Here is a 22,050-nt window from a genome sequence, read left to right on the forward strand (position 1 = left end):
AGCAACATTTTTAAATATTTTATTAGGGTTATAATTCGCAGAGCTTAAAATATTAAATTGCTTTTAACTTAGGCATTATTAAAATACATAAAAATGAAAGCCAGAACTGAAGAACCCTGCAAATGTCAAACTAAAACAACTTTTAAAATAAATAAAACTGGGGGAAAGGGTGCTTATCTTTAGAACACAAACCGACTTGCCAACCAGAATCCAGTTTGTGACACTTTGTACAGTGATGCAGGGTAAACCTTAAATCCTCCCTCTGGAGGTATTACAGTTTCATACAATTAGTTGTGTAAAGACAAGATTAAGATCTATTTATCTATTCTTTTCAATTAACATGTTTTTTTTTTTCATGATGGAGAGGTAAAACCATGTTCTAACTCCAATCATGAGAGAATGTCCGCATTCTCCTGCAATTACAATGCGCCACCCTCTCCAGTGTCCCCAGTCAGGATATTGCATCAGAGCAGGGCTTCTGGGCTTGACCTTTGCCCTCTGACCTCACTGTGACCTGGGCTCTTCCATCATCTAACATTCTAATCTGCAGACATAAACCAATGTCATTGTCATTGTGCCTTGACGCTCCAGTGGGATTTTATGCTACCCTCATGTGCCGTCTTCAGTCAGACGGCCCTACAAACACTCATCATGTCCCACAGCCTAGGAGCACAACCCAGCGCCCCGAAATCCAGCGCAAGCCGGGCCGTCTCACAGCAGAGGGTTGTCCCAGTAAGAGGCGGTGCAGTGGAGGGTGGGGTGAGGGGTTGAATCAGTCACTGGCATGGCCTCAGTGTGACGGGGGCTGATGGGGCCCCCCAGAGCTTCTCACACACGCCTTTAAGAGTAAAGCAACTCTCTAACACACACACACACACACCCATTAGCCCAAAAACAAAATGAAAAAAAAGGGGGGGTGGGGGGGTGAAAGAATCATTGCTCCGATCAGGAGCTTCAGTAGAGAAGGTGCGGTTGGCATCCACCCCCATCCTGGCACCCACGCAGGAGATATACACCGCCACGGCAGAACCAAAACGCCACACTGTCAGGTCTCGCAATTTAACATTACACAACAGTACAATAAGAGAGGCAGTGCCACCCCCCTAACAGGAGGGTATACAAATACTAGACGCCCTCAGAAGGGGGAAAAGAAAAAACATTTGAGAGAGGGAGGAGAAAAGACAGACAGACATCAATAAATAAAAGAGTGGGAGAAAAAGCCTAGGGTGGTCTCTAGTTTGAAACGGCTGGGTGGGTCGGTAGGATGGCCGCTGTGGCGGGCAGGGTGGGGTGGTGTGGGAGGGTGGGTGGGTAGGTGGGTGGGTGAAAAGCTCACAGCGTTTCTGCTGCCTGGCCAGCCCTCTGCTGGCAGGATCCTAAAGATAGCACATTATTCTGAGCGTGGAAGGTCTCTGAGTCCACCCCCCCGTGCCACGACTGTCTCGAGGCTAGGTTCCGCTCTCTCCTTCCTTGGGTCCTCCTCCTGCGGCTCGGCAGGCTTGCCGGGGCCCGGTTCATCTCTCTGTGACGTGGTTCTCTGTGGGAGGGAGCGGAGTACAAAGGACCTCGGACAGGTCATCCATGATGGAGGTCTCCTTGGGGTCCACCAGGTTGAATTCCCTTATAAATACAATGAAATGTGTGTAAAGTGTGTTCAAGTGTCCGTGCAGGTCCATCGCCACCGTCTCCCTGTAGTGGGCCCAGTAGATGTGACCCAGCACATGGAAAAGGTACCGGCAGATCTTCCTCTGCAGAGCTTCAAAGGCAGTGGGGAATTCTTTACCTGTGAAAGGCATAGAAAATAGCACTGATAAATGCACTAAGTTCCACAAAGTGAAGTTGCAAGAATTAGCCACTAGAGGGACTCCAAGATAAGAAATGTAGGCTCTCCAATAGCCTTGGCAATTTTAGTCCTGCAAGTGAGGTTAGCAGTTCACGCCAACTCCAATGTGCTGCACAAACACAAAACAGCAGGCAGGCAGAAATCTCAAATTCCTTGTGTTTCCAGCTTCCTTACATAACCAATAACACCCTTCACCCTCTATTTTTAGTGATGGCTATCCTTACATTACAAAGAGTATTTTTAAACATTTTTAATAATTGCTTTGATTCAATTATTTTCTAATTAGGAAATAATTAATATTCCTTGTATTTCAGGCTTGAATAATTATCGACATCACTGTATATCTACTGACACTTACTGGATTGGCACACTAGGTGGCAGAGTGCACCAACACTCACCATATTTTGTTGGGAAGATGTCTTCGTCTGTTACCAGTTTTTGTACCAGGCTCATGACAAAGTCTACATACTGTGGAGCTGTGCATTTAGTCTTCTTCCCCTTCTCATCATACCAGTAGTATACCCTGAAAAACATAAACATTTACATTAAATGTAGACATTTACAGGACACTTTTATCCACACCAATTTACTGGAGAGATATGCATGTTTGTGTACACAGGGTATAAATAAACACAAGGGCATACTGTGTTCTGTAGAGACTTATTTCAATAAGCATACTGTGCATGGAAATGTACAGGATAAAATGTGGTTAAGTCAAAATAGAATTTATCCTTAAAATTACCACACAGAGACAGACACAAAACATGTCTGCCACACTTGGAAGCCAGTTTGTACATTCATCTAAGCAGCATGGGTTATTTACAGTCCAACCCAGGTATAAGCCTTGAGTTACGCTGTTTGCATTTCTTCAGACAGGCAACCCACACTCTCTCAGTGCGCTCAAATGGTAATGCTAGGAGATCTTTTCCAGCTCCATTCTGTTTGGACAGACTGCTCTTTGAAAGCTACAAGACGCTCAAAAGTGCCAGAACTTTGTGCTCCAGATTCTTGCTTCTGTTCCAAACAGAAGAAAAAAGCCACGAGAAGGACCACCTGCCAATGGGCACAGTCCACAGCTGAGCTGGTAGCCTCCGTTTCTCCTGATTATGGAAATTCCACGTAAAAAGAGATCCCGTTGATTACGCTTAAGGGAGACTAAGCAGACTAAAAATAAATACATGTTCACAACAAATAACTCATTGAGTTGATGAAGAGGGGATGGAAACACCCATTTGATTAGAGGCTCCAATCTTGCCCAAGGGTTGTTCCCGTAAGCGGTTGCGGGCAGGCTGATAGCATCGCGCTGATCTGGGCTGTGCCGACTCAGACTATTAACAAATTTGGCACGCCGGGGCCTGAACACACAACCCAGGGACTAAAACACAGTCCACTGAGCCCCGAGGGTTCTAGCCAAGTATCTTCAGTGGTCTACGCTTTTAACAAATCATAAAATTCTGAATGTACATCAGAAACCAAGGCCCTTTACTTCCAGCTCTATTTATATGTGCTAACCATATGGCCTTCATAAAACGCTGCTCGTGATACAATGTCTTCTTTCTCCTCGGGTCTTCCGTCATCCATTGACGTCTCTCCGTCTAAAGAACGCAACTGGAAGCAGCAGGTAGGGAGCCCTGCGGCAAGACCAGCGCTCTGCAGCAGTGCAAGCACATCTGGCCTCCCTAAATATAGCCCCGACTCTCCCAGCAGCTTGGACCAGCGGCAGAGCACTTCCCGAACAGACCGCCTTTCACAGCACTGATCTGCGAAGAGAACATTCCTTAGCTGTTGGGTAAGGGGGTGGTGTGAGCTCGGCGAACAGCGGCAGCAGAAGGAGATAAAGGTCCTGCTGGATAACACAGGACTGAGAGGGCTCCGCTGGGGCTGCTGCTGCTGCTGCTGCTGCGTGGCAGCGCACCCGAGGGGGCCCATCACTGGGGAGACGGCATGGCACACCAGCACCACCCTGCCCTCACCATACTCCAGCTCCCTACTTTTCTTAAATCAGAGTCTCACACTTGATGGTCCCTTTCTTTGTGAAAGGAGGGTTCTTAATGAGCAGCAGAAGGTGGATTTAACATGGATGGAACACACACACATACACCCACACAGACACCGAATACTCTTACTTTTCACCCTCTTTTTTTCATGGCCCGAATAGATGAATGGCAGAAGTGTGTGGGTGATTAAGACGAGACGGAACAGAGATATCAATCAGTAGAGGGCAGGGTCCTAATCCAGCTCCTGAGTGATGGGCCTTCCTGACTGGGGCGGTGCACACTGACCGCTGCATTCTCAGACAGTGGGCTCACATTCTCAGACTAAACCTCCACACAGCACGATGCATCTCCCCCCGACCAATAACGTGTCTGCATTGTAACCTGCTGTGAGCCGATTGGGTGAAAGGAGCAGACGGGTCGGCTGGTGGGTTCACGCAGGGCATTGTGAAGCATGTCAGGATAAACACTTGGGCTCTGGACAAATCTTTTCTGGCAGATTTTAGCATAGCCCAAGGTTTCATGCTGTAATCATGATATTCGTATATTAAAAAGGTGCAAAAAGGCTGAATGCCTATTATGAAGTGTGTGTGTGTGGTGTGTGTGTGTGTGTGTGTGTCTGTGTGTGTGTGTGAACATTTAAGATAAGGGTAATGCTTACAAAATCTCATTATCAAGTGCGTAATCTGACTTTTTTCTTGCACACTGACAGCATGTTTGTCTTTGTCATGGCTGGAATTTCTCACGCCGGTGAGGAGACGGTGACGGTGTGTCTTTGAGGAGGGCGGATTGCTCGCCTGTCTTCCAAGACAGACTGATGCTGGGGAGGAACCCATCAGGAACCAGCCAGGCCAGTTGAGAAAACAGTCCAGGTTTTTGTAGTGATATTATTTCCCCCTAGGCTGCAGTCCAATGCAAGGTCTGCAATATCAATAATAACTAAGTCTCATATGACTCATTTATCTGTCAAAGTCGCTTATCACAGAAACAAAGCCATTACTGTGACTGAGAAGTTGTAGTAGATTCAATAACTTTATGCAAGATATTACGAAATATCTCTGCTCCTTGTTTTTCAGTAAAAAACCTAAAGGGCGTAAGGTGAAAAAAAACAAACACTTTAACCACCCCTACAAATTTGAAGCGTGCTCCAGAGATAGTGAACTCTTCCATGACCCTGAGCACACATCACCATCTACCGCACCCAACATCGAATACCCAAAACACATATCCTGCACCTCTGTGCTTGCAGGAAATATTTCAGGAAACGGCTAATTGCGTTGACCCGCTGACCCTGCTTGTCCCAGGAGACCGACTATCTAAACCACTCATCTCCCCTACTAGAACAAGGGCAAGAACACCGTGTTCCACGCTCCCTCCTCTAGGTCGGACAGGAGCGAGGCCCTGTTCCCTGGGTACCGTCTCAGACTGTCACCCATCAGACGGGCCGGGGTGTTCTGTTGCCTACCCAGCGTGGCTCCGGAGAACGGAGGGATGAATAATAAATTGGTACATGGAAGAGGAGAGGAAAGGAAGAGTGCTACTTACGTATTGCAGGCCGTCATGGCTTGACAGGTGTCCCCAGTGCAAAACTCTGAGATTGTACTGTACTGGAGGTTAATGAGATTGAAGAAAGTTGTGGCTGTGGGAAAGAAAGAAAGAAAGAAAGGAGAAAAGAAAGAGGTTGTGCTTTTAGCCCTCAGGAAATGTGATGGTGACTTTCTTTTATCAGGGCTTTTCAACCGCGCTATCGGTTTCCATTAATGCAAATGAAGAGGTTAGGAGTTCTGGAAAAGGAACTTCACTGCACACCGTCACCATGACCTTGTCAACCAGGTCAGGTGGCCATAAATCATTTCAATGCCATTTCAGCAATATTATACATCAGTGTACCAGCCGAATTATCTTGACATGCCTATAATTATAGCTGTACAATTTGGTATCCTTGATTTTCTGGTGCAAAAATAGAATTTGTGTTTATCTAACTTGTGCAATGACACCTTAAAAGTATGAGATAATTTTATCCCAGTGGTGGCTTACCATGCCACAATTCATTATCCATATACAGTAACAAATTTGGTTCATGTTGGTATAACATGAGAACATCTTAGAAAAACAGCTAAGTAGCAAAAACAACCTGCATAAATTCATTCCTCAATGTGTTTCTTGGAAGTTCTCCCAAAGATAACATCTGAGGGAATGTAAACAATGTTATGCTTTCCGGAGTTCTAATCTTAGCTGGTTTTTAATCGCTCTATTATGCAAGTCGGAACCATTTTCTACATTGCTCTGCAGAAATTCCAAAACTTCAAAAGCCCTTTCCAAAACTTTCCAAAGAACGGCAGACAAAACAATGAAACATCTTGACATTCCCACGCCTCACTAATTCAACCTACCCATAACAAACCTCAGGAAAAAAACAAAAAAACATTTCAAGTGGTGTGTGTGAGCGTGTGTCTGTAATGATTGCTGACTGATGCCTACAGTCCATACGTATTAGGTACATACTGTTGCTGGCTAGCCATTCGTTGAGATCGATCTCCCTCGGCAACACGACCAGCTCCTTGAGGTCGAAGTCCACAACCCGCACTTTGGTGCACTCTGCCTCCAGGTACTGCTTCTTCTCCTCGGTTGGCGGCTTCTTTCCATTGGGCTTTGTTTTGGACTTCCTATTGATAGAGCAACACGGGGACAGAAAGACACGCGGTCAGTGCAAGGCCTAAAACAGAGCCAGAGACCACTAAAGCATGGCACAGCCTGTGGGGGCCTGGGGGAGTCAGGAGGGTAAGGAGGCTTATATAATGCTAGGGCCCAGCTGTGGAAGCCTGGAGGAGTCAGGAGGGTAAGGGGGCTTATATGATGCTAGGGCCCAGATGTTGAGGCCTGGGGGAGTCAGGAGGGTAAGGTGCTTGTGTGATGCGAGGGCCCAGATGTTGAGGCCTGGGGAAGTCAGGAGGGTAAGGGGGCTTATGCGATGCTATGGCCCAGATGTGAAGGCCTGACGCAGGAAAGGCAGCGCAGCGTAGCTCAGTGCAGTACAGCGCTTGGGCCTCAGAGTTAGTAGTCTGGAAAAGTGAGACAATTTTCCACTGCGGGGCCTTTGGAACGTTAACCTTGCCCTGTCATTAGCAGACGAGACCGCAGCCTTTGTGGCTTCTACTTCCAGGTCTATTTTTAGCCCCCCGAGTGTAGTGTTTCAACCGAGCACACCCCCAGCCACCGTCCCCGTTCCCTCACACCACACCCCAGTTCTCAAACATAAAACGCACCACAGCGTAACCGGAAAAACAGAGCCTCTTTGATGGACGTCACAGAGCACGGTTACAGGAAATGTGCTGCAGGGAACTCAGCTTTCTAAATGAGCAAGCGGAACTGCATTGGATTAAACTAATGATAGGAAAAGTACAGAAAGGAAAGTCAGAGGCTTATTTAAAAAATACATTTTTCTTAAAGATACATGGGCTCATTTAAATCAATGTTTAATTCATAGACACAGCAATTTGATACATGAGTTATCATATGTATAGACTTCCATACTTGAGGACACAACATGAGCTGTGTTCTTGTTTCCACACACCCACTCTCTTTCGCTGGTTTAAACTGATCCCCATCACAGTGTAGAACCTTCTAGACATCAGGTTGTATTAATAAAGTCAATGACCTCTTTCACTGAAAAAAAAAACTGCAATTGATTCCCAAACTGGCAATGGATGAGGTTCTTTTTTTGGGGAAGGGGTGCTGGCCAACAAAAATAAGTAGCAGTCCGCTGACGTACCAGTGGACCTGCTGGTATAAAGCCCTGTCTGTGCGCGGTGCGGACGGGCAGACAGGCGGTCGGGGGCCAGGCCTTTAAACAGCTGTCCCAGTGTTATTCCGCTGCTGGATCCACACTCCTTCGCGCCCTCCGCACACAGAGACTAGCCTTGTTGCTCCGGTGCCGGCTGCTGTGTTTGTGTGTGTGTGTGTGTGTGTGTGTGTGTGGACACTGCCAGAGGCGAGGCCCACTAAACACACACACAGCCCTCTGCCTTATCCCCACCCTTACCACTAACCTACATACAAGCCACAGTCAACACGGCCCCCTCCGTCAGTCCCTAGTGAAGCACTCTCCCAGTGAGGGGCAGCAAGTTTTGCCAAGAGCTTTCGTTAAGGCCACTTTGTCAAATTTGGCCTCTCCCCATTACTGGACCCCCAACCCCATCCGCTGGCTGCCTGGCTGGCTCTTCCCCAGTGGGCAGGGTGCCTGTCATCGCTGGAGCCCTCCCTCCTGTCCAGCTGTAGAGCATGTATTTGGGTAGCCATCTCAACAAAATCCTCGAAGTCACCAGCAGCAGATTACATTTAGAGGATTCCAAGGAATGTAGCTTGTGTTAAATCTAATTGGGCTTGATCCACTTGACAAAACCTCTCGACTTTCTCAGTGTCCCTCTGCCGCCCCTGGATTGGCACACAAATTAGGCTTCCTCGGGACAGACATCCCACAGAGACCGAGATGAATTTATTTACAAAGCTTTTTGCCAACCCCGATTTCGGGCCCCTCTGCATAAACACAACGGGAGCCCCCCTGCAGAGTGTTCTTGGCTTGGTCTGCTCTTCTCTTCTCTTTCTGCTCATTCAGACATACAGCTCCCAATTCCTGGAAGTCTTCCGCAACTAAGACCAGGAAAGAGCCATGTCCCTCTACGTCTTAAGCTTGTAAACACTGGCTCTTTTTATGTGGAATTAACAATAAACTAAAGTTTATTGCTTCTGTGTCATCATAGAAGTCCTTTGAGCTGTTCCTACAGTATTTAATTTCAATTACACGATGATATGACCCACTGCGGGCCCTTTAGTCTGTGCAGCAGCTGTGCGTGGACTGCAGGCTACACTGGAATGGTAATTAGCTGATTGGAAAGCAAGCATGTTGAAGTAGACTAGAGACACTGGTTGTTGTAAAATTGCGTTGTTCAGAAGCGCACATTGTGTGGAGGGCGTCTGTGGACGTTGTTGTGTGGATGTTAAATGACCACTGAGTAAATGTTTGCGAGGTTTCAGTGGACCTGTAGGTTGCCCAGTGGTTGAGGGGTCACAGCAGGTCTTTTGTTCTGTTTTTTAGGCCTTCAAAGAGGCATCCTTTCGGGTAGGGAGAGGTTATGATTAGTGAGAAAGGGCCTTCAGTCTGTGCAGCGGCCATGTGTGGACAGCGGGCAGCATTGGAGGGATAATTAGCAGACTGCCCCCATCTGGGAAAGCCGGGAACTAGATAAGATTTGAGGTTCTCCCTCTCTTCAGACTGATCTTACCCTCAGATCGTTCTCATATGCGTGCAAACACACACACACACACACACACACACACCACTATACTAATGGCGTGCAGACATAAACATAACAGGATGTGTGAATATTAGTTAAAGAAACATTTCTTCTTTTAAACTGACGTTGCTGTCTGCCCCTCCTCTTTTCTTGTTGGGGTCACACGAGCCAGGCTGAACCACACACATATGGACCATGGCTCAGGTTTAGGGCTTAGAAAAGGTAATTAGGAATTCAAATATTCATGCTGGCAGGCAAACCAACACAGGATGAGTATGCTTAGCTTGGATATGCAGACAAGGAGATGCTGATGGCCTGCTTTAAACTATAGGGTTCAAATTTGAACAAATCACACCATACAAAGCCTACTCTCCAAGCGTCCCTTTGACACAGACACAGGGGCAATTGAGTGGAAAGTGAAGTGTGGAATGGGCTGGTGGCTGTCTGTGGCCCTCGTGAGGTCATGAACCCCCGGGGACAGCTGCTAGCCCAGCTGGTGCAGCAGAGAAAGTGAGATTGGATGGTGCCAGCTGCAGCCCAATGAGATAAACCCAGACCTAAAGTGCTCTAGACTGACTGAGCAGCACAGCTGGGAGCCCCAGTGTGAAAGGGCCCAGCACCGAGAACATGTCTACTAATCAGAGCCAGAGCAAGCAGGAAAAGGCTGGTTGCATGTTCTATTTACTGGTCCATATGGTTCACATCTCCATGTGATCACTCGCTGTATGATATGGATATGAAGAGGAATGTTGTGCCACCTTTCGACTGATATGTTTAACACCTTATCACCTTTATCTGACCCACACTATACAATCCATCTCTGAAGAGCACGCTCGTACTGGGAGTGCTAGCAGAATGTACGCTATTGGGAGAACATTTACACAGCTATAGTTAAATGCGATTTTTCACATTCATATGAAACGCTGTACTCATAGGCTGCTTGCATTCCACTGAGATTAAGGAGGGTTCCTTTCCATGCATGTCCAATCCTGCCCATTTTTCTTTGACATACACGGAGGAATCCATTTCCTGTAACTCATCAAAGAATGTCAAAACAAAACTGAAAAGTACAGAATCATGGACAGGGCATGTTTCTTTTCTTCTTTTACCTCCAACAGCTTTCAAGAAATTGTTTGACTAGACCTAATCGAGTCCAACTTAAAATATTACACTCCTTCTGGTAAAGTGAAGTAAAGTACAGCACATTATGTCAAACAATTGTTAGTTTCTTCGGAGTGGCTAGGAGTAATCTAAGAGCAGTGTTTTAAATCATTGACAAAGGATGTATTTCTAATAATGTATTTCTGCACAGTATCCTGTATTATTAATGTGCATCACCACTGCCATTATGACCCAGACTTCCTGGGCTCAAGGCTGCTTTTGGCCTGGGTCCACACACACTGGTGTCCTGGTCTGAATGCTTACAGTACCTTTTAAGGGGAATCATTAGCGAGAGAGGGCGGAGTGCACAAGATGACTGTTGGCCGAAGGGGAAGTTTTCTTTTCCTTAAAATAAACTAATGATGATTCAAGAATGTCTGCGCCGCCTTTCAGGAAATAACAATGATTCTAAACAATGGGGGAATTCAGTTAAATCACATTAGGCAAGAGTCATTTTCCTCAAGAATAAGCTGACTGATGAAAATCTACAGCAATTTAAGCTTGATGGCAAGTGGTTGAGTACAATACACTTTGAATGATCATTGTTCAGAAACACAGATAAGACGGCAAACACTGCCAAGAACGGAGATCGGCCTATGGAGGGCCAAGATGACCCCGAGGATAGCACTGTAATATACAGTTCACCATGAGAAACCCGCCTCCCACTGGAAGCTACACTGAAATGAGAGGAGCCTCACCTCCCAGACACCCTCTGTCAACTCCCCACTTACCATAGGCTCAGGGTGTACCCACGTCTAAAGTGGCTGAGGCTAGGCTGGTGAGAGATGGCGAACCGATCAGACATACTGAGAGGCTTGAGGGTAGCACAGAGGTGTGTGTGTGTGTGTGTGTGTGTGTGTGTGTGTGTGTGTCTGTGCAGTTTTTGTGGGGTGAGTATGGGATAAAAGGCCACTCAATACAAGTGTCAGAGTGAGCGTTCTTGGCGACCCAAAGGCTGGCAAGAGAATGGCCACTTGACCTGCATGATTCTAGAGCCATGCCTCTGAGGCACTGAAGGGTAATAAGAGCATCCATAATAAGAGGGCAGGACACCCTTTCATTTCAGACAAGGAAATGACCTGTGCACCTCTGGCATCTGGGGGCCTCCCATTCCTGAGTGCGCCGTTAGAGGCAGAGTGAGAGGTGCAAGTGGGAGAGAGAGGACCACATAATGCTTTGCACAACTTTTGCGTTGGAAATATCTACAACACTGAATCTGAATAACAAATGTCAGATGAGGAGGGTTAAGGCTTGAAACCGCTCTCCAAAACCAGAACAGCATTGCATGATCATGCATATTAGCGGATCCAGGCATACGGGACGCGTTAACGGGATGATTCCCAGCATAACAGCACATGCTCAATGGAAATCTGGGGATCACTTTCGGTGCCAGCAACCAAAATCCAAACAAGCAGAGAAACATTCCGTTGGCTCTGTTGACGCATTTTCTTACTTTAGAAGTAAAGAGGCAAAGATCAAATAAATTCCTCTATTTATTGATGCATTATATAACCTCCCCACTTGCTGAAAAAGTGTAAGAAAGCAACATGTTTGGCTGGATGGAGACCAGCTAGCTCCAGGGGAGAACTAGGCCTACCTCATTGAGTAACACTAGGCTGAATATAATGAAATATGACAGTAAAGCTGGGATGACACAAGGAAACACAACACTAGGAGAAAAAAACATACATTGAGAATTACTATAAACAACTTGGCCGTGCAATATGCGCTTGAGAAAGTGTCCAGTGTTATGGCAGAGCTGTTTTTGAATGTTTTCCAACCTGCTGGGGGTCTCTCCCCTCAGGATGTAAACTATTTAAACAATCCAAACAGAACACAGTCCTACACATAAGCTGACCTTCGTATGCTTCATGTGATGACTAGCGCAGAGCTGGAGAGGGAGATATGGCTTCTTTTGTTCTTCAGGGAACAAGGAAATTAACACAGTTACATCACTGCTAGAATGGGGATTTCCGACTGAAATGAATAATAACTTTCGAACTGTGATGAAATGTGGCCCAGGTAATGATTACCACTTGCACTCATCAAGGGAGAGCAGTCAGCAAGTCTATGTCAAACCCATCATTAACCCCGACACCAGAGATAAGAGGGGGGGGGGGGGGGGGGGGACAAAACCTGCCGTTGAGGCATCAGCAACACACTGACAAAGTTAACAAAACTCCATTTTATGCATCCTGGCTGCGGCTGCCTGGTGCCGTCTTCACTCCAGGGCTCTGAAACTGCTGTTTAGATGCCTATTTTAGATGTCTTTAAAAAAATCAGTCCTTACCCTGGGAAACCACAGACTGAACCAGAATACCAGCAGAAGCATGCCAACACTGTCATTATGCTGCTAAAAATGGGGCAAATGACCAAAGTTGAACTTTTTTGTTGTATCATTGCCTAGCATAAATGTAAAAAAAATAAAGAAAACAAATCTCTCTCAACCCATGGCCTCCACAATTTCAGCATCTCAGCAATTTGCTAATTTGTGGAGAGATTTTAGGTTAACAGTAACCTAATACCAGTGACCAACTGCTTAACCCTAACTGAAAGCCCTCACATTTATCAAAATACGAGTTGGGGGCAGGTGGTAATCAAACAGGTACCAGATCTCCTCAAACAAGACAGACCCTTTAATTTAACTCTACATAGATAATTATACCAAGCAAACTATGCAATGCAAATATAAAACACCAAAAATAAAATAAAAATACAAACTGCTGTGGAGGTGGCACAGACAGATCTCATTATTATCACACATACCACACAGATTAACTGTACGTTAATGTCTTGTCTGTGGAATCAACTCAAACTCAAGCTACAAACTAGAACACTGGGTTGGTTAATTATTAAGTCTCAAGAAAAGGTCTTGACTCTAGTTGCAGCGCGGCAGTCCAAGTTCCAATCTGACTCAAAGAGTCAAGACGAGTCAATTAAAATTCAGGTTGACGTGCAAACTGGACAGGGCGATTTTCCAGGTCAGGATGGACATGTCATTAAACACAAAATATTTAACTTGCGGTAGACGAACGAAGTTGAAGTCTCCATCACAGCACTTTAATAAATTCCCAGAAATGATTGACGCAATATTATTTCACAAAATAAGTTTGCGAAAGAGCACAAACGAAAGGCATGAACATCTGTAGCGTTAGCTTTACATGCGTCTGCACCACCAGCGGTTTCGCCGTGTTTTGCTATTACAGTATAAACAATGGGATACATAACGTAACGTAAATCACGTAATCACGTAAATTGGTTACAATACAGTCTGAGGGTAACTTGCCTCAATACTTTACCAACTGCCTGCAGGACCATTTTACAACTTAATCCACTTTTTGAGGTCCTCTGGGAATGGAGAGACGAACTGTCCCCAGCGATGGTGCAATGATCTCCAACCATTCTTCCTCTTCACCGATTTCTATCGACTGTGCTGCTCTGCGACGATACAAAACTAACATGGGTTCAGTATTCACATCTCCACTATAAGTAAACTTCAGCCGGTGTCTTGTTACTTGACCCTCCTGTTGCACTCCCAGCCTATCGGCAGCATCCGAGGCGGAGCCGAACACCAACAGGCAGCAGGACTTTACTCCAGCGTGCGATTACCCCGGAGCGTCTCAATACAGACACGGTCCAATGTTTATGTCCCCCCCCCCCGCCCCCCCCCCCCCCCCCCCCCCCCCCCGAGCTGACACTGCTCAAATTTGGCACACCACAAATGGCTTAAATGTACTAGATATACAGTCAACATGAGTTTACGAGTACAATTAACAGCAAAAATTAAAGTGAACCTATTTAACCTGCACAGGGCCACATTCTCTGTAAACTCGCTCCAGTGACTTTAAATATTAATTTTATGGACTGAATGCGATAGTATAAAGTTTATCACTTCTAATGAAGCCTGTTTCTATCGTACCCCTTTCCTTCTCGGGCAGAAATGACCACAGAGAAATAAAAACATTTAGCACGTCTTCATTTTCTTCATACACATTAAAATGTTCCTGCAGACACTGAAGACAGGAACTGATCAACATCCATTAGAAACAGATGTGCTATAGCAATATTGGGAGAAAAAAAAAACATTTGCTTTCTTACAGGAACTAAGTTCCAAATCAATAGGCTATCTATGCAGCACCCCATGATAGTGTAGTACACAACACTGTTGTGATCCCGAGTCTCATTTTCTTGGTGAACAATAGACTGGAATTTCCCTTCAGTGCTGACAGACATGTGCAAACTTGACTTTGGAGGCAATGGGAGATTTACTGCACATATGAGAACACAATGCCTGGAGAGGCACATAGCTGAGCAGCCTGTGGCTTTATCTGACTGCCTGTGGAAGTGAGCACCATGGTCCTGGAACCAGGACTGATACGACTGATTAGCAAAACATTTAATCACAATACGGTAATTTTTCAATCTTGACTTTTTATTTCATCACGTCATGGACAACTTGTCAACTTTCTGAAAGTGCAATCAATGCAAAAAAAATATTTTTTAGAAAAACGTACTGGTACCATTTTAAAGCAAGACCGTACATGTAACATAAAAATTATGCAGAGAGCAGAACTGGATGTTATTTCTGCTTGTAGTGCCCAAAAAACTGCCCAATCATAGCAGAAAGAAGATCTGTGTGATCATTCCCCTCAGCTATTTTGGGCCATTCTAAAACTTAATCACAGCCGTTTGGGCTACTTCTATAAATAAACCATAAGTATGAATATGATTCATAGATTTTAGCATGGATCCAGTGTGATATAAATAGTATCCGCATCTATAAACCGACTTTTTGAGTAGGGTGGTGGCAAGATCACTGTGATGACAACACTGATGATCACTGATGGTCAAAATTCTGTCTCTTAGCTTTTCTCCATAATCAGTGGTGGCTACTTCAGGACGTGGTCAGAGCAAAAGATATTGTTTTCATGCCAACTGAAGATTTTCTTCATAATCAGTGTTGCTCTTACCACGTCCTGAAGTAGCCACAAGATATTGTTTTCATGCCAACCATCTTAGTCTCCAGGCTTATGTAAGTATCATTAACTTCCCGACAAACCAGCTGCGCCATGATGAAGCCTATACTTTAGTAAATCTTAATGTCAAATGCCTGATATTTGGGAAAAGAATTACAGAATGGCAGCATAGATTATCCCCCCCTCCCCCCCAATCCAAAAGCCAATCTATGTAGTTATTGTGCAATCATGGTGATGTGAACCAGAAAAAAACTTCAGGCAAAAAGTGTTGGTTGTCTGGAAAAAGTAAGTTTACAGAGAAGGGGTGGAGGTGCTAAGGTGTTAGCTGAAGAAACATGGAAGAACAAGGGGATATAAATAGCTCCGGGTCTGTCACCAGGCTCAGGAACCCGGCAGTGGTGTTTTCACAGGAGCCATGCCCACAGACAGGAGATGTGAGGGAGAACAGAGGCAGCTTTCATGACAGCACAGGAAAAAAAAGGAAAAATAGGGCCTTGCGTCACCACGGCTCTGACGACATAGGCGCGAAAGGTCTAAAAACAGCAATAAGGCCCTCGCTACCCTTCCTCATCTCTGGCTCGTTATGGTTAAAAAAAAGGGACCAGCTTCCACTTAAACAGAGGCTGCCACCACACCCATGTGCCCACAGCAGCACAATGCTCGGCCTGTTCAGCGGGTCGGTGGGCAACTCCCATCAGCTCTGACGTGCGGGGAGGAGAGGCAACAGATCGACAGAGAATCCCTTCACCCAGACATGAAAGGAAGGTGAACATATGGCAGCAGGCATGCTTACCTTTCTCTTACTCCAACACTGGTGCCCATATGTCAAAATATACAACAAATAAAGCATGATGGATAACCTTAGTAAAAATACAGTGTCATGATTAGTCTCTCCTTGTCAACACACAATTTTTCACAAAACTTCCTCAAACAAGCCACGCAATGTTACAACACTGTTATGCATCTAGGTGAAGCTGGAACAATGACTGTGAGCAGAGGTTCTAAACAAGTCGTAGGAGTAAAGCACAGAAGAAGCCATAGGAGCTGTTGGATACCTGTGGAAGAACGTCTTCAGAAGGCTTCGTGAAAAGTCGTGGCCACTTGGCTCAGCCAGCGGTTCCATGCTGCTGTTGTCTGCCATCTTGACACCTGAAGTGCATTCTACGAAGTCTGACAGACCGGTTCACTCCCTCTAACACTCAGACAGCAAAGAATCCCGACAAGAGTGTGCCCGCACACACACACACACCCACACAAAGAGATGCAAATGCACACCAGACACCAAGAACCTACTCAGGGCAAATAGCTCAACATTCTTCACAGCAAAGGGTGGAAACAGCTCCCTGTAGTCCAAGGCTGTGGTCGGTGAGGGAGCAAATCGTCCATCTGCTTGGGCTGATAAGGAGGTCCTGCTGAGGCCTCCACTCCATAGATTAGTGCCTTGCGTCTGCATTTGACACAGGAAATTCAAAGGCGTGCTCCAGTTTGGGCCTATCATCACCTACCACACTCATCAAGCAGCCTGCCAGGGGCCCTGACCAGCGCAGAGTACTAATGGAACCGCAGAGAAGCTGTGCTGAAGGGTAGCACAGTCCAATTACTCAGTAATTATGAAGATGACCTCAACTATTTGGAGGAACTCTGAGACACTAAATGGACCATAGCTGCAGAGTGAAATCACCTGGTCAAAAACAACAAAGTACTGCTGGTAGCTTAATGTTCAGACAAGGACCATGCTGTCCAGAAAATTTGCTGGTATAAACTCAAATGCGTAACCAAATATTAAATCATAGCTATTAATTGCATGATCACAACGATTTTGTGACCGTACTATGCAAACAGTCAAGTCAGTGTTAAGTGGGTAATGCTGTACTGAGAAACCTTCAACAATACCAGCCTGTGGGAACATAAAAAGAGGTTGGCACCAACACTTCTCTTTTTGTCAACATGAGCTGCTAAGGGGCAATTTTCTACCAATTTGTACTGCAGAAATAAAAACACCAGACACCGTTGAAAGGGGACTAGACCACATGTCTGTCTTTGGTCTGAGACAACACTTAGACATGCAAGTATGGCATGAGTCAGTAAGAACTGCTCATGTTCCACTCAAACATCATAATACAAACCATCAAGGAAAACAGCACCACCAATTACTTAAGCATAGTGAAAAACTGGAAGTTATTTGGAAAGACCAGAACTGATGGGTTTCGTGAATAAGCCCTGTTCCTGTACAACTAGTAACAGTCTACAGGCACTTTGGATTTCTCACATATTTTCAGGTTCTCAAAAACAGTGTAAAAGCAGAAGCTGCATGACATAACCACACCACCCCTCTGTTGATCTGAGAATCTAAGGACTTTGTGTGAAAACAGTGTAGGGTTAAGGTTCGGCCCTTGGGAGCACAAGACTTTCACCATTTCCCGCTCCTGAAGGAGCGCTAGATGAAAAAAAAAAGAGGGCCTCTGGAATCTGCGACTTCATTGTGTGGCCCTGTGGGTCTAGCTTCCTCTTTCGGCCCCGGCTTTCATATACACAGGCCCTCTTCCTGTGTTTATGTGCTTTCTCGATAAGGGCCTGTCCGGGGCTCCTGCGCCTGTGAATGACCCCGTATGCCTTCCTCAAATATTATTCTTAATGAGGCAGCTTCTGGCTTTCCGGAGGCAGGCAGGCAGGCCGGCCTGGAACAGAACGTCTCTGCTGAGGATCAGCCCAAGTTGCCCACGCCGAGGCAGGGGACAGGGGCATCGCAGCAGCCACTCCAGAGGGGGAGGAGGTCTGAGGAACTGCTGTTGGAGCTGGCCCACCACCCAGCTCTTGATCCTAATTACTGTCAGAAAAAGAGGAAGGCCTGATCCCACATCTGCAAGACAATCTTCTTTCACAACCTTTACTGGAAACAGAGTTCTGCGAATCTTGCACAACCATTCACAATCCTGAAATGTTTTTCGCGCTGGTGGGGTGGGAGAGGAGAAGAGATTTCAGGCTCTGTATGCTCAGCTCGCTCGCTCCAGGATCAGAATGTTCCCTTTTCAGCAAAACGATGTGCCTAGATAGGGGCTATCAGAACTATCACTTAGCAAGAACGTGCTGCTGGCACGAGAGGGAATGGCATCAAGAAATGTGCTTTGCTCTTCAAAAGCATTCAAAGATTCTGAGGTGGGGGGGGGTATAGTTTTTTTTTTTTTTTTTTTTTAAACATAAGCAATTTCAGAACGTTTTACAGCCAACGCCTGAACACCAAACGAACGTCTAGACCACACTTTAAATGTATGCGTGTGTATGAGAGCGAGGCTGCCGCACAGCTCATGGAAACAGTGTCTTATCTGCTTATCGGCTTACCGAGCCAGACAGGGCACTGAGACAGCCACGGAAATGGACACAGCAAGTCTTTCAGAGACACAGCCCACTCAGTGCTCCGTTTCCAGTTCTTTGATAGGGCAGGCTAGAAGCATTTGAATATCCCTTAGCCATGACCCTAGCACATGAGGTGTGACTGTGAATTGATGAACACATGCCAACTGGGAGGCATAATTGCCACTGCAATGAATGGAGGCAAAGTGAAAGGTTAAGCCGATATGAGGAGTCAGTGCGGTTTAGAGGGACGGTGAAACACCCGCCAACTGCATGCATGGCCAACTGCAGGTGTGATGGCAGGGCGGACACACCAGGCTGGCCAAAGGTCGCCAGCTGTGCTTAAGCCACGAAAAGAAAATGCTGTTTGTTTGTGAATGAATAGTGGGGCTGTCTGGACACTAAATATTCTCACCACTCTGCTAGGAGAGAAACACTGCAGGTCTGTGGCTATTACCTAGTCATAGGTTGGGCCAAATGCTCCCAGCAACAGAGCAAAGAGCAGCGTCTACCTTAGCTGTAAGTTATCACTTAACTTATCAATCATCTACATTAGTTGTGGCATCACAGGATATCTAGTGAAAATCAGGGCTCACAACTTTCACAAGGATGTGGAATGTTGCAAACTAGGACAAGTGAAATGACAATCTGTATGCAACAAAATCACCAGGCGTTAGCCGTTAGCAGCTACCTGGTTGTGACATCGGTGCTCATGTCTCACTAGGGCTGAATGTCCTTTTGACCAAAGGAGCCAGTGATCTGGAGCAGATTCTTTGCAGAAGTGAAAGCATGAGGCACAGCCCCCTGAGGAAAAGATCGTCTCTATTCAACGCAACAGTGCAGAGGCACACAGGCATGCAACAGGCACACACTAATAAGGGACACATGGAAGAAGAGTACACAATGTGCAACATCCCCTGAAAACACTTGGACAAGACAGTCGTTAGTCACATCTCTCTGGCATCTGCAGACAAACTGCCAAGCACACCCACACACAAACATCCCATGGCAAACACATCAAACACACACAAACATGCACACACACAAACACACAAGCTTTACATGTGTGAAAATAACAAATACTGCATTATATTAGGAAAGCTGCCCTGTCTCTGCACAAAGGTCAGACTGGTAGTGGAACATGAAAGGGCTCCCAGCGAAAGGAACGACTGCTAACGAGGAAGCACCTGTACGGAAAAGGGGGAAAACAAGCACCCTTTAAACGGGTTGTTCAGAGTGCCAACTTTTCCTCCAAGCAGAGAACAAAGTGAGCAAAAGACCATGTGAAGGAGCAGAGTCCTCGTGAGGTAGCGGCCTATGACTGTCTCCTCCCTCTTCTCGCTCTCTTCCATCCCTCCCTCCCTCCCCCTCCATCACCCCACTCTCAGGGGGCAGAGCAAGAACAGTGTGAAAGGAGGGAATGCTCTCTGCCAACGCAGCCTTTTGTCTGAGTGAAACGTGCACGGCTTGCGTTGACCCGCCATCCGCGAAACATCCGGGAAGAGAGAGAGAGAAAAAACATACACCCTCTCTCCTGATCGCCTCAACTGCAGGGAAGGGAGGGTGGAGGATGAGACAGGCCGAGATACAGAGAGAGAGAACGAGAGAGAGAGAAAGAGAGAGAGAGACAGATAGACATGGGGGGTGCAGGAGAGTGAAAGATTGGGGAGGGGGGTTGACAGTAGAGAGAGAGAAAGAAAGATAGAAAGACAGGAAAAAAGAAGTAAGAGCAAGAAAGTAAGAGCAAGTTGTGAAAGCCTAAGCCCCTGCTGCTCAGGGCACTGCAGTTTGGATGCTATTGCAGTTTGGATGCTATTGCCAAAAACTGAAGCTGCAGTAATCCATTATATCTGGACAAAGAGAGTGCGAAGAGTGAGCTCCTGCGTGCACACTGAGACACAGGGAGGAAGAGCTTGCATGAAAACACTCCTCACAGCAAGTCTCACAGAGTTTAAACAAAACAAAAACATTTCCATACTGACAAACTGTATCAAAACACTCATCCATGCACACTCACTTTCTCACTGTCTCAGACAGACAGAGACAGAGAGAGACAGAGACAGACACACACACACACACAGACCGACAAACAGACAGAAAAACAAACTGAAACTTCACTTTCAGGATAATGCCACAGGCACAAGTAAGCACGGCCCCTTACACCATGCACCCACATTCAGCAGCTGAAAGAGTAAACACTTTCCACTGTTATTCAACGCCATAAAATCCCCCTGTATAAAAAAAAGACATAATCAGCAGATCACATCATCCTAGAGAAAGAGTGAAGCATCTGTTGTACTGGAGATGGACAAAACAAGACCTTAAAGCTACAGCACAATAGTTAACCCACATGTGAGCAAAACATAGAACAGGTACCTATAGAAGAAGCAGTCACAACAGATCAGAACCCCCATAGAATCAGGAGACGGAGATATCCAGCCGATCCACGTCCTTATTCTTCTCTAGTTGAGTGAAGGCACTGTGATCGCATGGTAAACATCCGGGCATGAAGCACAAACGTGTCTCTCGATCAGAGATGCTGCTGTTAATGTAGCTGACTGGAGCAGTGGAGGGAGCAAAGGAGCCAGTCGACCACTCCAATCCAGTCGTGCCGCGGTGTGTGTGTGTGTGTGTGGTCAGCAGACAGCACACACACAGGGGGATTCAGCAACAATTACTGCCAAGATGATAACTAGCCTCACACAGCGCATATCTTTTCTATCTCAATCCCACCCTCTTATCTCACTCACTCCCTCCCTCTCAGGATAGGCTACACACAAACAAACTCCTTCCCTTCCCCCTCTCTCAAGGTTATTAAGTTGGCTGTTGAATGCATAAATAGACTGCTGACTCTTCAATTGCACCAAGAGGTTGGATGTGTGTTTGGGGGGGGTTTGGGGAAAAATAATAAAACAGCTTTCAAAGCAAAAACCTATTCTCTACAAGAGCTTCTGTTCTTCACGCACCCGCCCGGGTAACCTGGTGCACTGACCCAAAATCATATAACTCTATTACTCTGAATCCATTACTCAAAATTGAGGCCAAATTGCAGTGGATGAGGACTAAGCAGCCATTTGCTGCTAATGATTTTAGGTATTATCAGTCAGACACATCAACCGAAAATGATTATCGTCTTCAGTTTTCTCATCACAGCACACTCACTGTAACAAGCAGAAAAACACTGTCGCTTTAAAACAGCACATCAAGCTAGGTACTGACCTCATGCGTTCATCTAATATTAATGATGGTCATCACCAACATCATCAATACTGAAAAGTGCACACGGTTGAGAGTTGATGGATTTGACATTTAAGTATTTAGCTTAATAACTGAATAAAGTGAAACATCTGAAAAGCCTGTGTGTGTGTCCTTAAGCCATTGAATGGAAGAGAACCCATGACTGATGGTCTTCTGATTCTAGAGGGTTACCT

At 46.0% G+C, this 22,050-nt stretch overlaps 1 protein-coding gene across 2 annotated transcripts in view; it reads right to left on the reverse strand.

Moving 5' to 3' along the window:
* Nucleotides 1-33: 33 nt before the first annotated feature.
* LOC308369279 (MOB kinase activator 2-like) overlaps nucleotides 34-22,050 on the reverse strand; it is a 41,224-nt gene continuing 19,207 nt past the window's right edge. Inside the window, exons 1-5 of one of the 2 annotated variants that reach the window (XM_080843636.1) lie at nucleotides 13,579-13,730; nucleotides 6,343-6,503; nucleotides 5,383-5,476; nucleotides 2,242-2,366; nucleotides 34-1,783 (exon numbers count right to left, since the gene is read on the reverse strand). In XM_080843636.1, the coding sequence (XP_080699762.1) occupies nucleotides 1,515-1,783; nucleotides 2,242-2,366; nucleotides 5,383-5,476; nucleotides 6,343-6,503; nucleotides 13,579-13,694 (765 nt within the window). In that variant the 5' untranslated portion in view covers nucleotides 13,695-13,730 and the 3' untranslated portion in view covers nucleotides 34-1,514. Of the gene's footprint in view, nucleotides 1,784-2,241; nucleotides 2,367-5,382; nucleotides 5,477-6,342; nucleotides 6,504-13,578; nucleotides 13,731-22,050 lie in introns of those variants that run through there. The other variant, XM_080843637.1, reaches the window with a different exon arrangement.

This window comes from Sprattus sprattus (genome assembly GCF_963457725.1).
Source record: "Sprattus sprattus genome assembly, chromosome: 8".
Classification (NCBI taxonomy): Eukaryota; Metazoa; Chordata; class Actinopteri; order Clupeiformes; family Clupeidae; genus Sprattus; species Sprattus sprattus.